The sequence below is a fragment of the Acomys russatus genome, chromosome 1 (assembly GCF_903995435.1).
Source record: "Acomys russatus chromosome 1, mAcoRus1.1, whole genome shotgun sequence".
Taxonomy (NCBI): Eukaryota; Metazoa; Chordata; class Mammalia; order Rodentia; family Muridae; genus Acomys; species Acomys russatus.
Genome location: NC_067137.1, coordinates 18,106,059 through 18,126,390, shown reverse-complemented (window position 1 = coordinate 18,126,390; position 20,332 = coordinate 18,106,059). Strand labels below are relative to the sequence as shown.

Below are 20,332 nucleotides of genomic sequence, written 5' to 3'. Positions count from 1 at the left end.
TTCTAGATTAGCTCTGGCTACGGAAGACCTTGTATCAAAACAGCAAACAAAACCTACAACCAGACACCATAGGTAAGTTGGTGAGTGATTCACATTCATTTAAAATCTATTGTTAAAAAGACACGAACAGAGTCCAGGAAGAATCCATACAACAAAAATAAAAACATGTAATGCTTAAGGAGAAAGGTGACTTGGCCAATGGAAATCAGTTCCATGCACGTAGAAATGGTCTCAAGTCTTTCCCTCAGCTAGAATCTGTGTCTGGTAGAGGTGGTCATCAGCCAAGTTGGTGATACAGCATAAAAGACCAGGTCTGGTGGCAGGTCTTAAGAGTTCTCAGCACTGACTCCTAGTTTTAGCTCTTGATCTCAGGTGGAACAAGCCTTGGAGGTCTACCAAGTCTGTTCCAGATGCCCTAGGATTTCATGTTAAAAACAAAAACAAACAAGCTAACTACCATCTTGATTGTTGAGGAAATCCCCATCTACCTTATTCCGGTAAATGACTACTGACCCACGACAAGTTTAAGAGTGTCTATAAGATCAGGCAGACGTGGTTGTAGCACTTGCCTATAGACCAATGTATTTGGGAGGTTGAGGTGAACACAAGAGTCTGAGGACAGCCTGAACAATAGACTGAGATTCCAACCCCAAAGAACACAAGCAAAACCCGAATACGCCATTGATCAAAGAAACACTCTGCGTAAAAACAAGAATGCTAATACAGTAAAGTTGGTGGTTAGGCTATCTTATCTAGAGAATTTATGGTGAAGGGTAGAAACTAAATTATTTTATGGCCTCTTGATGCATAGAACAATGTCTAGTTTAAGTGAAACACAAGGGTGTAAATTTAGGTCCATTGTAGAGAAATCCACCATTTATCCTCACACACGACCATATTTGAGAAAGCAGCCTAGTAAGAATAAATCAAAATTCTACTTGTCAAGAGCAAGTCTAGTAGGAATACTGTACAGCCCTGGGTTATGAAAGCAATTATAGCAAATGTCCACCTAAGGTATTATTTCAAGAGGTGGCTGTGACAACTCTCATTTCTATAGGAACCACCTACACACAATAACCCTGTGTGTTCACTGCTGCTTCAGGGAAAGGTTACACTCTAATTCATTTAATAAAGCACATGCAACATCTTATAATCATAAAGGCTAGCTAAAGTTTGCTAAAATTAATAAAAGGGCCGTGGTGGTCTTGAGGATAGTTTTAATTATCAGAAAATCATTATTTCAATAGTAAAGTACTTTTGATAAGGAATATTTTTTTTTTTTTTTTTTAAATCCCATTTAGGGGCTGTGAGATGGCTCAGAGTAAGGGTACTTGCTACCCAGGCCTGACTTCTACCCAAGTTTGATTCCCTCAACTCCTGAAAATTGTCCTCTGACCTTAGCACCCCATTCACACATATCATATACACCACGCTAAACTTTAAAGAAGTTCTGACATTTTTTCTTCTAATAAATATCTTTATAATTTTTAGTTCCTCTTTAAAAACAAAACAAAACAAAAACTAAAACCAAGTCTCTTGTTTTTAGGAAGAATGAAAAACCAAACCCTCTTAAAGAATAGGGAGGGGCACTGGTGTATCTTGTCTAAAACGTGTAGCAACAGCTACACCCAGTGGACAGTCAGAGGAAGCTTTCTAGCCATATTGTGATAAATAAGGTCAATTCAGAGACAGCTCCCCCTGCCCACCCCCAGTTCGTTTTAGCTTTCAGAAACAGGGCTACCTTTAACTTCAGGAACTACTCTTTGGGAACAGAAGCCTTAGTCCATTAGCCAGGCACAAATATCCAGAACAATTTAGTGTGAAAAACAGCTGAAATAAAACTCTCACAGCAAGGAGAGGATGTACAGATACTTTATTGCTCACCTCTCACACAAAACACACCTCCTGCCATTTTCTTTCACAGCTTGACAGTGTTTACATGTACAAAAATCTGGCAGCAAGCATCGTGTGATTTCAGTAAAGGAAAAACTGTGGAGAGTGACTGAGCCAGGCTTTTGTCTTCTGCAGCAATAATGAAGGGCCTCCCGCACTGAGCAGCACTCGACCTGACTTTGTAGTGCACTTCCATCACAAAAAGGTCTCTTGCCTAAAGCAAACTTAACTTGTATTTGCTGAGCCAGTGGCATGAACTCGTGCATAAGACAGATTTCTGCTTGCCATTTCTTCTAGCAAATTTCAAGTAAAAACAAGGTTGGAGGAGGGACTTTGTCTCGGATGGATGCAGGTCTGTTTGAGCTGCTATAGTTAACTAAGTGCCTACAGGTACTACAGGGTCACAACTTAGTTTGCTTTTTCATTTTTATGGGTTTTGGCCGTGGTCATGGTGTTTGGAGGAGCATATGGTACACTATTCCATCAACAGGGTAAGGCTACTGAATGTGCTATCTGCAACAGAGCTCATGCAATAGGAACGAACCCACAGGGCTGTCACAGAGAAATGTGACCAAACCTCTCTGAAGAAAGTGCCAACCAGGGGCAGAGCTATGCTCGGAGAACAGACAGCAGAAGTTTACGGAGAACACACATGAGTTGTTAATATGAGGAAGGTTCCCAGCAGTAAAGATAAAAAAAGTCTAGGCAAATCCTCATTTTCAAAACTTGCATATTGAAAACGTGAAAACTATTTTATTCAAGTAATTTCTTCAAAAAAGCATGTATCTTCTAACTGGATTAGTCTACCGGTCAATTAAAGGCAATTTAAAATGCCTTTTAAATTTGTTTTTCATAGAAAGAAGAGATATGTTTCTTAAATAAACAGTGTTATGCAAAACTGTTTAATAATAAAAAGAGAGAACTGAATGAAGACCGGCAAATGGCTGTCCCAAGCAGGAGTGTGCCTGACACCTGTGGTCTTACATTCATTTGAAACAGATGTTGGGTTCAGGGTTCAGAAGCTAAGTTTCTATTACTTGAGCTCTAGTAAGTTATACGTTTCTGTAGCCTCAACTAGTATAGTGTCTTCCTTGTCCAAATCCAGAATGACTATACTGATAGCCTCCATGTTGGAAGTGCTGCTCAAACTGACCCCCTTGGTGATAAGCCTGGCTCCCTCTTCCTCCCCAGCCTCCTCCCTGGCCTCCACGTCCACCCCGGCCTCCTCGGCCACCTCTTCCCCCACGACCACTGCTGCCTCGATCGCCATGGTGCCCACCATCTTGGTATCTATTGTCCTGCTGGTACCCACCACCCTGGTATGCACTTCCTGTATATGAAGATGTTTGGAAACCACCATAGCCACCACCTTGATAGCCACCGCTGTGGCCACCATGATAGCCACCGGGCTGGAAACCCGAATCTCGATAACCGCCATCCTGGTAGCCACCTCCACTTCCACTCCCTCCATCTGTCCAGCCTCCTTGATGCTTATTTCCTCTTCCTCCCCCTCGGCCGCCATGGTCATAGCCACCACGTCCACCTCTCCCTCCTTGTTCATGACCTCCTCGTCCTCCATATGAGGAATGTTCATAACCACCTCTCCCTCCTCCTCGGCCTCCTGCTTGCTGCTGGGGGCCATCTTGTCTTTTCTGCCATGGTGGCATCTCTGGGGGTGGAGGTTCAATTTCATTGGGTCTACCACCTCTGTCGGGCACCCTGCCCATCAACACCTATGGGATAAGAAAGACAATTGAAACCTCTCATTCTACTGACAGACAAATGCATGTTCAAGAAAATCAAAAGTGCTCTAGTCACCTTATTGATGGCACAGGCAGTCTTCTCTCTTATGGACCCACTGCTTGTCCTTAAAATCTTTGACAAGTCTTGTCTGGCAGCCAAAAGATGAGCAACGGAAATATTACCTTTAGGAGACAAGACTGAACGCTTTGGCTGGTAAACCTTAGCTAATTTTTCTGTCTGACTCTGTTGAAACAAAAGTGTTCAAACACAAACGTAAATACTCAGAATGGTGCAGGGAACCATACAAGTGAAAAACATTAAAGACGTATTAAGAAGGTTATTGAGTTCCAAATGGTAGGGAAAAGTTTTCCACTCTGTACTGCTTCCTGTACTTAGGAATTATCCTGTACAAATACAGCTGCTAGAGTTGCTGACGCAGCAGCCGGGAATGAAGGCGTGGCCAGGGTCACTTGGAAGCTTTCCTGTCAGGTGATTAGGGACTATGTCTACAGTTGTTTCAGCCTACCTTAGCTCGGTCAGACCAGCCAAAGGACTGGACAGTGACATCCAAACGTTTGATTAGCAGCTTCCGCCGAACTTCATACTCATTGGTTATGGCTTGGTTAATGGCTTCTATCTTTTCCTGAAACAAAATTTAACAAAGTGATTAGGATTCACACATGTGTCTCATCCCATGTTCCTAAAGCAGAAACTGCTGTTTACACAAGTGATTCCCCAGCGTTCACCACACATGGTCCTTCCTACCGGCTAATGTTGATGAAAGTGACAGGACAGAAAAGTTAGTCTCAAAACAATACTAAATATAAAGTAAAAATTCTTGTTTAGCTTTCCCATAATTCACTGTGTGAAGCTGGTTCGGCTCAGTCAAGTTTGAATCCATCTGGCAATTAGAAAAACGCTTCATTCATACCAAACCTCATTTATTCAATAAGTACATGAAATATGTACCAATTATGAGGTAAGTACTTCGAATCGTACACAAATAGTTTTTCTCCATAATTCTGGAGGTTCCCCAAAATGATTTCAAGGATGTCTATGTAGCAAACCATGTATCAGAAAAATGTAATTTAAGTCGGATGTAAACACAGTACTTGGCTGAGCCAAGAGGACTGCCGCCAGTTAGAGGCCAACCTGGGCTATGACGGCAGACAGTCAAGCCCTGACGTTAATGATGGTTCCTTAGGAAGCTGACGCAGGAGGGTCACAACTCACCCAGTGGGCTGGTCCCATCGGCTTCTTCAATAGCGGCTTTCCCACATGATTAGGTGGAACTTTTGCTAATGTTTCCTTTAACTGACACAAAAACAAATGAATGAATTAAAAAAAATTTTTTTAAGTCATATTTATCTTCCTCATTTCCCAATTCCCATCATCTCTTGCCATCAAAAGAAGACTCCTGCCAGAGGAGGCAAAGGTGCAGGTGGGGTTGAAACATAAATGTAAAGACCCATGAGATAAGACACTGGCTTGTCCCACTCCTCCATAACTAGAGAAGCACGGATCCTTCAATGGACCTGGAACAGTGCCTGACACCAGTGGGCACCAAATGAGCACTAGCTGAATGGATGGAGGAACACAGAGAGTACGGACTACAGACACACTGTTGTGCCCCACAGCGTTCACCCCACAGTGAAACTGAGTCCCGCAGATATTCAGACAGGAAATAACTTTATACAACAAATACCAGTTTCTTTTACTCATCCATTTTTTAAATCAAAATTGCTTGCTCCTAATTGTTTATATAAATATATATGTCAGTATTCTGTTGATAATGTGTGGTATAAAAAGAATTACATTTTTCACACACTAACTTATGTTAGTAGGCAGCAAATTGAGTTTATACAGACCCAAAGCAACTGGATTAGAAAACAGAATTTATTAATGTCCTTTTCTGTCCAGTCAGTAAGGGGAAGCAGAGTAATAATGATAAAAACTATAAAAATCGCCTCAAAGTTGAATCATTTTATAAAGGCCTTAAGAATGTTAGTTATTTTTACTTTATATCTAGCTTACTTCAGCTTTAAACCAAAGTATAAAGTTTCATTTTTGAAAAAGAAACATGTCAATGTTTAAAAATAACAAAACCAAAAAGACGACTAAAATATTGATTTCTCTTTAAGGTACTAGGATTTAAAACCCAAAACTCATTTAGTAACATTTCTTATTAATATGTACATTAGGTTCCCATTAAGAGAAATAAACTTAATGTTTCATTTCAAACAAACGTAGGACTATGCCTTTAATACGCTACAATCGGTACTAAAGGTCTTACTTTTTTCTCAATCCCGCTGAAGAATTGGAACATAGTTATATTGGCTGGAGGTTTGGACATTCCTAGAGCAATACATATGCCTTTCAACTCTTGAAAGACCTCACTACCGCCTCCTTCTTGAGCTTTTTTTGGAGGAGCATTCACACAGAGCATTCTGGCAGCTTCTAGTTCTGAGATGAGGTATGCTGAAGTAAACAAAATAAGATTTCAAAATAAGATACTATAGTTAATGCCATAAGTCTGGAGTCACAACTCTATAGACCTAATGATACGTAACTTTTAAAGCTGCAAGAATGGACAGAACAAGAAATGAAAACCACTTTTACCTGCTAACAACATAACATATACACTGCTTATGTAACTGAGGTATTATGTACTATTTAAGGTTAATTAAAACTAGGCAACACTGTACAACCAAGGTTGATCACACCCAACGATCTGGATACTTGCATTCAACCATGCTACCTCCAGAACAGGGGTTGGCATCTGTGAAAAATTTTGCACAAGGTGACAGATGGCCAATTTTCACTTTGAACCACTTATAAGCACAATGACAAAAGTACCCTGCCCTCTCTAATAGTGAGTCTGTGTAGAAATGGTACGGAACATTTTAAGTGTGAAGACGCTGAGCTTCCTAAAGCTCCTCTCTCATTTCTCCAGCAGCCTATGTCACCTGCTGGGTGCTCATTCATCTTTATCCTTCCCACCTACCCGTTCTCTCCATATTCCTCACCTTAAAACTTCCAAATCGCTTCTTCTTTTCAGTATTCTTCCCTCTGTGTGTGTGCATGTGTGTATGTGCATTCATGTGTGCACACCACAGCACGTTCATGGAGTTCAGAGGACACCTTGTAGGGGTTAGTTCTCTTAGCTATGTGGGTCAGGGGTTTGGACTCTGATGGTCAGGAGGAGCTGCCACCCCAGGAGCCATGCCTCTGGGCTCTTATGTCACTTTTTGTCAGCACTCTCTTTGTGTTGAGTATGCCCAGAGTTGCTTAGCCTAGTATAATGAGGGCCACATCCTCAGGCAATTCAGCAGAAGACAGACCTAACTAGTCATCGACATTCCTGTAACTGTCCCAAAGACACTTGCACCTAAACCTAGGATTTCTGAGTAGTGAGCAAAGTCTGCTTCTGCTCTTTTGGGAGTTGTTTTCTAGGTTTCCTGATCCTATCAGAATCAACGAAGTGTGGTCAGCTTGAACATCTTACTTGCTGTCCTCAAGACAGAAGGTAGAAGGCAAGTGTCACTGGCAAGTCATTTCTGAGATGCTGTCAATTTTTATTCTAAAGTAATAAATGCAGCAGAGTTTCTGCAGAGGCCATTCCATGTGGCTTTACTACATCTTGGTATGTTCCACAGAGTAAGCTATACTTGGGTGCTAAGGCAATGAAAACAGTACAATCTTGTAGTTATGAAAATAATTAACGCCGTTGTAAACAGGTTTTTACCAGTCTCTTGTCACACTTGTCTCTTACACATCCGTGTCTGCTTTCCTGCCAAAACCAAGAATTGGGTGTTGCCACTGAGACATCATAGTCTGCTCAGCCAGGAATATTCAGTTCTTTAAGAAAGTTTGCCAACCCTTGTTCTAGAAAAATCATATGACTTATGACTTAATACACTAGTTGTCTAAATCTAGGGTGAGATAGTTCAGTTATTCATGAACTTAACTAATACCATCACATGAACAAACGTTAAGGCAGTTGACACATTCAAAGCACTAGAAAGGCACTGGAGAAGACACTATAAAATAAAGAAAAACAAAAACAAAGGATGAGCCCTACTGTCAATCTTCTTAAGAATCAAAATACTCCCCCCTCTACTTCATCTATTAGAAACTCAAGCCTGACTTAATTTAGCTCTGAGTATAAACTGAGAAGCACAAAAGGCCAGTGGCCAGCCAAGAGTCCCTACATGTAGGGACTACTCTATGCTGCTAGTTCCAGTGAGGTCCATTTATTTCTCTCTTAAAGTACTATGTGCTAAACAGTTCAGATTAGTGAGGCAGGGTGCTGGAAGAAAGAGAATCCTAGCATCAAGATGTGACAGAACTGACGGTTGGCAGGATGAGGAATAATTACACAGAGCAGCAATGAGTACGTGCATGAAATACTACAAAGAGAGAGGTTATGAACTAAGAGGAAGGCTGGGGAAGGCAGGCTGCAGTGACAGTGACGAGGAGGAAGAAAAAGGACCAGGTGCGTGCGCACACGTGAGGGACGTACGGAGCTAGCGACCTTTAGCTGCCTCAGTTAGTTAGCGGAGAAGCGCGTGGTTGCTTGTACGCCCTTGATAAGCTCTTCAGGTCTCAGCTCATGAAAGTAAAGTTTGTAATTATGACCCTGATTCCAAAATAGTTAGCACAGCCTGCTTAAGAAATGGCAAGGAAAAATATATTTAAAAAAAAAAAGAAAGAAAGAAAAGAAACAGCAAGGAATTAAGAACGCATTATAGAGATTTATAGTCAATGTGGTTTTCTATAGTGTCAGTAGGAAAAAGGCTGAGTTCTATGGAAGACTCAGCTATCCAGGGTCACTGCCGGGCATTTCACATAGTGGTTATCTTCTTATGTGGATAACCTAAACAACAAACATGACTGGTCAGGGTAAGCGATGATACAAAGAAGAATCAGCTGGACCCATTGCTGCTGGGCCCGTCCCAATCTGCAGGAGACCAAATGAATATATAAAAGCTAGATATAAACATCAGTATCTACAGCAAGTCCTGACCCTGCGTGCAGATATTCCCAGCAACACATACTGGACAAAAAGGATGTTAAGCAACTACAGTAATTTCTAGTGCCTAAGCGTAATAGCTGTATTACAAGTTTTCTCTAAAAGCAAAATAAAATAAAATAAAATAAACAAATAAATAAATAAATGAGGTTTTAGTATCCTTCAGACTCCACAGTACAGCTATAAAAACAATGACACTCTCTGGACTGTGCTCATCATAGGACAATCAACTAAGCAAAGCTGCACTTCAGAATGCTACACAGAATCTGAGTTAAGATTACTGCTTGTGCTTACTGCAAGTTTATACAAGGCAACAGTTTATGAGTCTACTAACTGTACTTCAGGAAGAGACAGTTATTAGTATCTTTTTAAAAGACATGGAAGGAAAGAACTTTTTAGAAAATGATGTCTCACAATGACCAGTGGGTAGAGGCCCCACTCAAGTGCTGCCCATGTATACTTAGAAAGAAAAACAAACCATTTACCAACCCAAAGAAACGTCAGTAAAATAAAACACCTTTCCATTAGGATCATACAAGCACTGTTCCTAGACTAAAAGTGCTCCTCCTTGTCCCTGAAGGCTTGCCCGTCTAGTGATGTGCTCTTCTCCTCTACAATGCAGTTTGATGGTGACACCCCAGCACCTCCATTGCTCACAACAGGAGCGGCACAACAGCTAGAGGAGCACCAAAGCAGAGGTCAGGAAACAGCGTAAGTTACTAAATAAAAGCGACATTGGTGTGCATGCACCCACCAGTGCCTAGTTGGAGACGCAGTTAAGTCTTCTTTTAAAATGGATAGTATTTGAATTAAAATTGCAGCGAAACAAAAGAACAACAACAAGAACAACCTGTATCTTACTCAAGGAAAACAAAAAATAGCTACATTCTAGTAGCCATGAACTTACTGAGCAAAAGGAGGCAGTTCTTCTGAACAAGAAGGCGCTTGGTTACATCCCCGGATGTCAGAGAAGGGTATGGGCAGTTCATCTCCCCAAGGAGCCCACTCACCTCAAGCTGGAATTCTTCAGCTTCACTTGGACCTTGGGAGGATTAAAATAATTTTGACAGCGTTAGTCACAAAGTGGAATTCCCACTAGGCTTCTCCTGCCTCAGCTCTTCTTCCTAACTCATCCTTCCTCGCGGCACTGCAAAATGCTTTTATGGTGGGCACCAGGCTCTTACTTGACAATTCAGTTATTCTTTATTACTTTGTGTGTATGGCGTGTGGGGAACACACAGTGCGGAGGTCAGGAAGGCTCTGTGCAGCTGACTCCTTCTTGTGGGCTGCGGGGACCAAACTCAGACCGCTGAGCTTGTGTGGCAAGTGCTTCGCCTGCTGAGCCATACTTCACCAGCTCTTCTTGAGAGCTTTCAACAACTCCTATACCTCACCCAGTGTTTTATGTCTGCTTTTAAGGACTCTTCCCGACTGTTCACATGTCTTTCCCAGTACACTCAATCACAGCCATCTATATACCACTTCCACAACACTGGCTCCACTGAGCCACGCCTGTCTCCTCAAAGTCCCAGGAAAGGCCATCTTGTTTCTACTTTTGAGCCTTTATTTAAGCTCTGACTGTGACTGACTGACAGGGCAGCTACACTCTTCTCTACTGGTGAGTCTCTCTTCTGTCATAGCCCATTGGGCCTCTTCTCCACAGGACCTCCCCTAAGCACTCCTGTGCTCAAGGATCTCTTCCCCTGGTGAATCATGACGGCAAGACTTCAGTTACTGTAAAAATCACCAGTTGGTTCACTCATAGCTAAAGTCCCCAGTTAATCGAAACCAGAAGACAACAAACATGACCTATAGCTCTGTATTCCAATAACATGCAAAGGAAGTCTGAGGCTTACTGGGTAAGTCAAGGGGCTGCTGACATCTTCACTATTTTGATTGTTCTCTTTTAAGTATCACAGATGGATAGAAATTAATAAGCCTTGGGGTAATTTTCAAGTTCTGAGTCCATTTTTTCACCACATGTTTATCAAACTGTGATTTGTCAGCCCTAAGGCTCCACAGAGCTCCATTAGAGGCAGCTGGAGATGAGGAGAGCACCATCAGTGCTTTACCATGTGATTAAAGCAGCCCAGAGTTCCACGTGGCTCTGACATATGGCGGCGAGGTGAGGAAGAGCTGTGCCAACAGTGCCCTCCCTCTACACAAGCGGAGCAACTGCTCTTACCTGTTTTACGCGTTCTCTATGATCCCAGTTAAAGACCGTATCCTATAGAGTATCTCAAAGGTTCCTACAATCTCTGACATAGTAAGTGGCAGAACATCAAAGTGGTTTAAAAACCCTGGTTTCCCAACTTCTGGTTTTGTGTGATTGAATCCGGTTACGTGATACCAGGCAATGTGTCTCACTTCTTTGGGCTTTTGTCATTGAATGGATAAGCGGTAAAATCCAACTCACAGAACTACTGTGAGGTCTGAATGAGTTAAGAAGTGCACTCTGATATGAACACAAGGAAGAATGAATATAACGTTATCTGCTATCGTTATTATGACCCTAGATCTTATTAACTGAATTGGTCACACTTGGGCTAGAATTGGATACAACAAACCTCCAAATACTAAATATACTAACAAGCCAAGTGTGGAAATGCCAGCACTTGGGAGGCTGACGTAAAATTTCCTCACAACAGCCTGGGCTATGTGTGAGAGACATGCCTGAGTTATGCAGCAAGACCCTGTGTCTCCAAAGTGCCAACAAATAAAACCCACACCTGCAAGCAATTGTGAGCTCTTCAAAATTGGATTATGTGGGAAGACATTGTGCCAAGGGTATGCTAACAGCAGAAGGCCTTACTTGCTATCCCTCAGAGCTTTTGCTGTGGCCAGAGTAAGCAGAAGGTGGAGTGTCAGGTTCCAAGCTCATTCAGAGTCAACAAACTAGCAGTAAATGTCAAGGAAACTGGCAAATATAAAGGTGCCCTCCACCCTATCATCTGAGGTGCTACACCTGGTTGCAATGACTGCGGCCTGATGGAGTATCCCCATCCTTCCCAAGCACAGGCCAACCGCACTGCATACTCTACCCCCTGGCCATGGTCCTGGGATCTGGCACCCACGAGAGAACATCCTAAATTACTAGCCACCCATAGAGGATCTCACAAGCACAAAATACAGACAATGTAGCCTGTGCCTATAATGCAGGAGCTCAGCAGACTGAGGCCGAAAGATAGTGAGTTCAAGGCCAACCCGTGTTACACAGTGAGCCCTGTTGAAAATCAAAACTATGCAGAGTGCATACAGTTCCTGTCTGCACTTTATAATTTTCTGTTCCAGTAAAGGATCTTTTCAGCCTCTGCATATATTTTATTGTCATCGCCTTACATTTAGAAAATACTTTATCCTTGAGAACATCACCACAAAACATTGTGTGTGTGTGTGTGTGTGTGTGTGTGTGTGTGTGTGTGTACACACTGGGGAGCACAGGGCCTTGACATGTCTCTTTATGGTTTAGCTTTGATATTAATAATGCTAAGTTCCCAATGCCCTGGTTTTATTTTTTACAAAGTGAAGGTTTACTTACTGTTAGTTGCTTGCACATTTTCTTCTAGTTTACAGAGGACTCTTAATTCAGATACCAGCCAAGCACAGAGTTTGGTAAACTCAGGGGAAGTGGCTCCAGCAGAGACTGCCTGAGACAGTGCACCATCATCCAACAATGGGCCCTTGTAACTGGTGAATAAGAAACTACATTTCAGAAGAAAATCTCAACGTAGTGTACTGCAGGCAAAATATATGTATGCGTTGCTTATGTAAAGAAGCAATAATTTAACAAAGTATAAACACCAACCCTTTAACTTGGAAAAAAAAAAAGGAAACCATATATCACTGTAATGTACCATTAGAACAATAAAGTTAAGAGAAGCCTGAGGGGTTGCTCTCCCAGAGAACTTGTGTTCAATTCCTAGCACCGACACAGCAGCTTACAACTGTTTGAAACCCCAGATCCATGGGATTCCATCCACTTTTGGCCTCTGTAGGCACAAGGTACACATATATACATGCAGGTAAATACTCTCACATTAAAAAAAAAAAATCTTTAAGAAAAAAGAAGTCAATCTGGGCATGTTGGAACATGCTTGTGATCTCAACAGTGGGAAAAAGAGGGAGAAGGACCTTTGCCTGGAGGCCAGTGTGATGTCCACACAGTGGAATACAAAAAGAAAAACAAAACAAAATCCCTCAAAACTCAAAACAAAACAATCCAAAATAACAGCCAAATGGCAACTGCAGTTTAAGCCTTCAAAACATGTGAGCGCTGGGGATGCCACTCAGTTGAGAGAGTGCTTACCCAGCACACATCATGCTGGTTCAGATCCCAGCCCTTTATAAGCTGAGCACCGTGGCAGATGCTTGAAATCTTAGCATGAGTGAGGCAGAGAGGCATGAGGATCTGAAAGTTCAAGATCATTCCTGGCTAAGCACAGAGTTCAAAGCCTGGCCTAAGATACAGGAGACACTGTCTTAAACAGTGTCCCAGTCCAAAAAATAAAATAAAATAAAAAAAGTCTCAACACAGAAAACCCACAATATCTAATGAGCATAGTCAACTTCTACACAGTCTGGCAAGCTCTTCTGCAGTTTACCTTCTTACTACAACTGGATTAAGAATTAAACTCTGGAATAACCAGGTCAACAACAAAACTAATTTTCCTAGAATGTTTTTCCAAAAATCAATTAGATTTTATTTTTGCCGATTTGCTTTAGGAACCGTTCCAAGTAATTGTGTATTTCATAAATATGTTCTTTGAGATATATATGTATGTATATATATATATATATATATATATATATATTTTTTTTTTTTTTTTTAACTTTATTTTATTTTTTAGTTTTTCGAGACAGGGTTTCTCTGTGTAGCTTTGGCTGTACTGGACTTGAAGACAGGGTCTCATGCTGCCCAAGTACAAGAATCTAAGAGTAATCAGCAGTGGGTGTTGTGGCACGTATATGTAATACCAACAACTCTGAAAACTGAAGCAGGGCAGCCAAGAACTCGAGGCCAGCCCAAGTAACTTAGCAAGATCAGTCTCTATCAATCGATCGATCGATCGATTGATCAAGGAAGTAACCTTACATCATATATCGTTGGGCAGGTGAGATGGCTCAGCAGGTATAGGTGCTTGCTACCAAGACTTGCTCACCTGAGCCCAGTTCCTGGAACCCACACGAGAATCGACTGCAAACTGTGCCTGACTTCCACAGGTACATGGTGGCATGTGCACACAAATAAATAAATGCAAATTTTAATTTTGTTTAAAGACAGGGTCTCTCCATATAGTCCTGGATCTCTTGGAACTTGCTTTGTAGACCAGGCTGGCCTCATGGAGATCTGCCTGCCTCTGCCTCCATGGGATTAAAGACTGTGCTACCTTGCCCAGCATTAAAAATAAATCAAACAAAACAAAAAGTTGATGCATTTAAGATTATATAGTTTTTAAGTGAAATATTGAGGGGCTGGGAGAGGTGGGTCAGAGGTTAAGAGCACTGACTGCTATTCCAGAGGTCCTGAGTTCAATTCCCAGCAACCACATGATGGCTCACAACCATCTACAATGTGATCTGATGCTCTCTTCTGGCCTGCAGGATACAAGCAGGCAGAGCACTGTATGCATAATAAATAAATAAATAAATCTTAAAAAAAGAAATATTGAATAAAAATACTGTCATTAAAGCCAAACATTAAACGTGCTTAACATGGTATTTAGAGGTACAACATGGTAGAGAAATTACAGCCTTTAAAATATGCTTCTATAAGAAATGGATTCGAAAATCTTCCACACATGCACAAAAAATTATACATCATTCTGTAACTAGCAGCCTGGTCTACAAAGCGAGTCTAGGACAGCCAAGGCTAGACAGAGAAACCCTGTCTTGAAAAACCAAACCAAACCAAACCAAACAAAACAAAAGGGGGTGGTACGAGAGCTGGAGGGATGGCCCAGTGGTTAAGAGCACTTGGTGCTCTTTCAGAGGGCCTGGGTTCAGTTCCCAGGACCTACATTGGGCATCTCACGACTTCATATAATTCCAATTCTAGGGTATATGGTTCTGGCTTCTGGCCTCTTCAGGTATCAAGTAAGCACATGGTGTGCACTGACAACACACACACACACACACACACACACACACACACACACACACACCACTCAAAATCTCAATATGTCTTCATAAAAAAAAAAAAACAGTAGATACATTTGAATAAAAAGCCCACGCCTATTAATTTGTCCTTGTGTTCTACATTCACTTAATAGTGGGAACTAAATTCCTACTATGTGCCACATTAGAGATAAAAGATAGCATTCAACTGTAATTTTGAGTGAATTCTTTAAAAATACATATTAATCAACTAAGGGCGACTTTTATTATTTGAATGTAACCAAACTAAGTTAAAAGAAACTTTCAGGAAAATCTCATGGTTTATATTACAATACAAGTGAACTTTTTATTTGAGGGCAATTGTTGCAAGAATAATTAGTTATAGTAAGCCAGTCAAGAAAAACATCACTAGGAAACAAGAACAATAATGGGACGCAATTTCATCCATGGCTGCTGGTCAACTGATCCGTACCCACACGGAATATGCCTCTCTTCTTGGTCCATCCTGCAACACCGTCTTTTCAAGGGAAGAGAGCCTTTCAGTGTTTCTCACTGTATGCGTCTCAGAGCTGTCATGTGAAGGCCCCCTCCCTGCTTCCACATGAACTTACACCCTGAGGGAAGTCCCACACTGGCCCAGAGCCTCAAAAATATTGGCCCCTCAAACATATTTATGGAATAAGTAAATTACTCTTAGACACCCATTGAAAAGTCCCCACTGCAGAGAATATGAGTAATGCACGGCCCCCAATGTAGGAACTAAGTTGCCTAAATCTGGGTCATTCACGAAGTGCTGTTTCAAAGAAATGACAATGGTGACTCAGTTTAACAAAGAGAGAAGGTAACTACGCTTCCTTTATGAGCAGCACCAAGCTATTCCCATGGGTTGGCTTTAGGATACCCCAAGGGACCCTTGCCTAAAGAGGCTTCTCTTAAGAATTTCCATGTCATGGAAAAGCCTAATGTTAAGCTCTGATAAAAGACTATATAGTTTCAAATACAACTATGTGCAGGGCCTCACACCTTTAATATCAGCTCTCAGGTGACAGTGGCAAGTGGATCCCTCTGAGCCTCGTCTATACAGCTGGGGTTATAGTGCAACCCTGTCTCAAAAACCAAAACATAGCAAAGCAACTAGCTAAATCTGTGATTCCCCCGCCCCTGTAGTGCTTACCCGCAGGCAAAGACTTGACTAGCAGAGATTTTTGTTTTGTTTTGTTTTTCTTGAATCACTTTTAGCCCAGGAGATTCTAGATTTTTTAAGTTTGGGTACCTTGATCTGGATGACGCAAAGAAATAAGCCTTATTTCCAAACTTCTACACGGATCACTTTAAGGCTGAGTAATTATCAAAGGAGAGACAAGATGCAAAGTAAATAATGCTGATTCTTGGTGGGTGAAGACGGCCCTGGAATCCTGGAGTTCAACCAGGCTGTGCTGGGGTCAGGAATCACTGTCAGTGATTTCCAAGGCAGATGGTGAAAGGTTAGGTGCACAGCTGAGCGGGCTAGAGGCAGCTGCATCGCCCAGACGTGCGCCTTTGGAAGCCTAGGTGCATGCAGAGATGACTGAGCAAACATTTGTTTGAGAGAAGTAGGGTGGAGGTAGAAGAACGAGACAGGCGAAGGATATCTTGGAGGTTAAGTAGGAAAGCAGAGACAACTTTGGCAAGCCATGAAGTGGGGGCAGAGTGGGAGATCGGAGGCAAGAGGAGAAGCTCTGGGGGTGGGGGTGCTGAGAACTGGAGCCGAGACAATGACACGCGCGCCTGATACACGCTGCGGGTAGCAGGGCTGAGGAGAGACCCAGGGAGCACGAGGGGCGTCGGAGCCGAGTTGGCAGGGCAAGCGTGGACGTGGCACGGGGGTCCCTGGGCCAGCGGGAAGCTCCGGCGGGAGTCGGGGTGCGGCGTGGAGAGGCAGGTGGCTCCGACTGGGACACCCGAGGAGTTCCCGGGGTTCCAACTGAGTGGACTTGGAGAAACTCATGCCCCGTAATCTTACCCTAGATCTTCCAACGACTCCAAGATGTCAGTCTCCATGAGGTCACACTCCATGCTACTGTGGTATTCAAATTTCCGAGTCGTCAGGCTGCCCTCTCGCCGGCAACGCGTACACTCGCGCATGCGCTCCTTCCCCGGAACTTCCAAGTCGACAGCTGGCGCCTCAGTCTCTGCATTGCGCATGTCCTGAGCGTGCGCAAGCAGTTTGGTTCCGCCCTCTGTCCCGCCTCACCGGCTGAAAATGGCCGGTCTTGCGCGTGCGCAGTATGGAATAGTGAAGCCGGCTGCCCTAAGAAGAGCAGAAGGGCTGGCGGCGTGGCAGCCCAGACCCAGCCTGGAGGCGCGGAGCTCTTGGAATGCGCATGTGCACAGCTTTGGGCGAGGCGAGCGGAGGAGGAGCTCGAAGCAGGTCGAACCTGGGTTTTTAGGGCGAGCTTTGGCGTGAAGCTGCCCGTGTTCTTTTCACCTGCGAGTCACTGTGGTAGGGCAAAATTGTGTGGTTCCAACCACGGCCTAGGATAGGGGTAGACGGGTCAAGAACAATGCTAGTTGATTTTCTTCAGCGTACCCTCTGAGTTTCAGTGTTAGAGGGATTCTCGGCTTTCCTTTGGTGTGGATGCTTTAGAAACTCGTATCGTTTTCTCCGTGAAAGTGTTTCCCCCAGCTTTTTTTGTTTTTTTTGTTTTTGTTTTTTTTTTGTTATTTTGTGTTATGTGGATTAGGAGAAGGTTATGCACCTAGTGTCATTACCCTCTTGACCCACAGTGATCTGGTTTAACCAAGAAAGCCACACCAAAGTCAGATGTTCTTCAAGGGGCATTAGTTGCCAATCCAAAGCCAAACTTCTAACAGATTGTCATTAGTTCCCTTAGGAGCCCACTCACTGTCCAACTCTGTCTGACCTAACCACGTTTTGACTATGGGGTAAAACTTTGGGAATGTGCAAACTATCAGACGATAAGCTTCTGCCAACCCCAAGCTAGGAACGCCATCAGCTCTCAGAACTTAGATCTGACATCTAAGACTCTAGCAGTTTTCTCCACATTACTTAAACTTCTCACCTTCAGTCCCCACCAATATATTTGAGAAAATAATCCCTTGCTTTATGGCTTGGTATTATGAAACTATACAAGCAATGGAACCAGTTCCATTTTAGAACGTGTTGTTTGGAGCAATTTGAATCTGGGCCTGGGCCATGGTCGCTCATAGTTGGCTCAAGAAAAAACTGTTTTGTTCTAGGCGTGGTGGAGCATGCCTTTAATCCCAGCACTCTGGAGGCAGAGGCTGGTGGATCGGATCTCTGTGAGTTCGAGGCCAGCCTGGTTTACAAAGTGAGTTCCAGGACAGCCAAGGCGACACAGAGAAACCCTGTCTCAAAAAACAAAATCTATTTTGCTCCATCTGGGGGCGGGGGGCAGAATCTATGCTTTGCATCACTGGGATAGGAGCTCCTAATGCTGAGTAAACACTGTGTGCATTTTATAAATGAGCGCACTTGTTGGAAGACCCTGCTGTTTGAAGTTGCAGTCCTCCCAGTCCAGATAGCCTTTCCGAGCTTTGCACTAGATAGATGGCGCCCTCTCCCCAGCAGGGGCCCCTACTCCCTGCCTGACCTCATCTGCAGAGTGTCTTTAGGCACAGATGCTTCTGACCATATCTGGGTTATGACCTTTGGCACGGTTCCCTGCTAGCACTGCCCCTTCCCTGCTCCTGTAGGATAGTTAGGCGCTGTGTTCCAGTTCATATGACAGGACCATGCTGCCAAATGTAAATAAAGCAACCTTGGAGTTCCTAGTTCCAGCCAATTATGTACACCTGGAACCCTCCACCACCCATCACTCCCTAAGGACTGTAATTTTCCTTCTTACCCTCAGGCCTTCCAAATCCCCAGTCCGTCACTTCTTCCTTGTTCCTGAGGACTCGTGGCCAATGAGCCCAGGGGACACACCGAAGCACATGTCTTAATGATCCTTAGCACCCATACATAGTAAGTGCATTTTGAAGTTTGAGTGTATTTGCATCCATGTCTTACTTGACTGTTCAGATAAGGATTTAAAGCAGAATGTGAAAAGATAGGAAAATGATCTGAATTTGTTTAAGCAGGTATATATTTACATAATTTTAGTAAAACTAGTCTTTATCATGGAAATGTTGAAGATGCATGCTAAAAAAGTATCAATAAAAATCTTTTCTTAAATAAAAAAAGTTTTATTTTAAACTCAGCCCCTCCTCCCCTAGCTATGTTACTCAAGACCATTAAACACTGACATGTAATTTTTAATAAAATCAAGGAAAGGCAAAGGTTGTCATTAGAAACCAGGTGCACTTTCACAGTTTTCTTCTTTTTTTCTTTCTTTCTTTTCCTTTTCTTTCTTTCTTTCTTTCTTTTTTGGTTGTTGTTGTTGTCATTGTTTTGAGACAGGGTCTCTCTGTGTAGCCTTGGCTGTCCTAGACTCACTTTGTAGACCAGGCTTGCCATGAACTCACAGCGATCCACGAGCCTCTGTCTCCTGAGTGCTGAGATTAAAGGCATGAGCCACCACGCCCAGCCCTACTGTCACAGTGTTCAAATGCACCATATTTTAAATTTTGCAATCCAACAAAGCATTCATGAAGCAATCTGTAGTCTGGTTTTTAGAAACATCTTTATGCAGAGATGACTATCCTACATTATCAGGTGTGAATTTTGCAAATGTTACTGTAACAGGATATGGGAGATGATTACATCTTTCTTCCCCGGCTTCTATGAAAAGGCTTCCAATACTGTGGTGGAGCTTGTATGGCTCTTTCCAGGGTCACACCCCCATGGTTTGCAGTGTAAGTCCACTTATCTCCTTGTGTTTGCAAACTCTTCAGGAGATCTACTGTGTCAAGATTGCTGATAATTTTAGGGAGCCAGTCAATCAATATAAACTCAAAGACTTTGTTTCAGGACTCTTCCAACCCAAGGAGGACTCACAGAGCCCTACAGTAGTACACAGCTCATTTCTGAACAGCAGACTAAAGCTTCAAGCTTAAACTAGCGCTGGTTCACACCATGTCCAGGCTTGTTTGGGCTTGTACTTTTCAGAACTGTTTTTTTGTTTTGTTTTGTTTTGTTTTTTTGTAGCCACCTTGGTGCATATGAATCCCAATTATAATGTAATATAGGTTGTCATGGTCTTGAATCCCAGTCTTACTGAGCCAGGGAGGGAACGAAAAGCTGTAGAGTTCAGACGCTGATGATATTGTCAGCCAGGGACCCTGGCAAAGAACATTATGTACACCACTGCTTTCTCTGCAGCTCCAAGATGTGCTCATATGCATACACCACACACACACACACACACACACACACAACACACACACACACAACACAACACACACACACACACACAACACAACACACACACAACACAACACAACACACACACAACACACACACAACACACACACACAACACAACACACACACACAACACAACACACACACAACACAACACACACACAACACAACACACACAACACACACACAACACACACACACAACACAACACACACACACACACAT

General features: G+C 42.8%; 1 protein-coding gene across 1 annotated transcript; it reads right to left on the bottom strand.

Annotated features, from left to right (window-relative positions):
- Nucleotides 1-2,300: 2,300 nt before the first annotated feature.
- Nucleotides 2,301-16,940, bottom strand: Fam98a (family with sequence similarity 98 member A). Its single transcript, XM_051167083.1, has 8 exons — nt 16,785-16,940; nt 12,207-12,355; nt 9,576-9,710; nt 5,930-6,114; nt 4,870-4,950; nt 4,163-4,279; nt 3,712-3,879; nt 2,301-3,626 (listed from the first exon to the last, which is right to left on the bottom strand). The coding sequence occupies exons 1-8, from the start codon at nt 16,904-16,906 to the stop codon at nt 2,964-2,966; spliced, it is 1,620 nt and encodes a 539-aa protein (XP_051023040.1). The 5' UTR covers nt 16,907-16,940; the 3' UTR covers nt 2,301-2,963.
- Nucleotides 16,941-20,332: the final 3,392 nt, after the last annotated feature.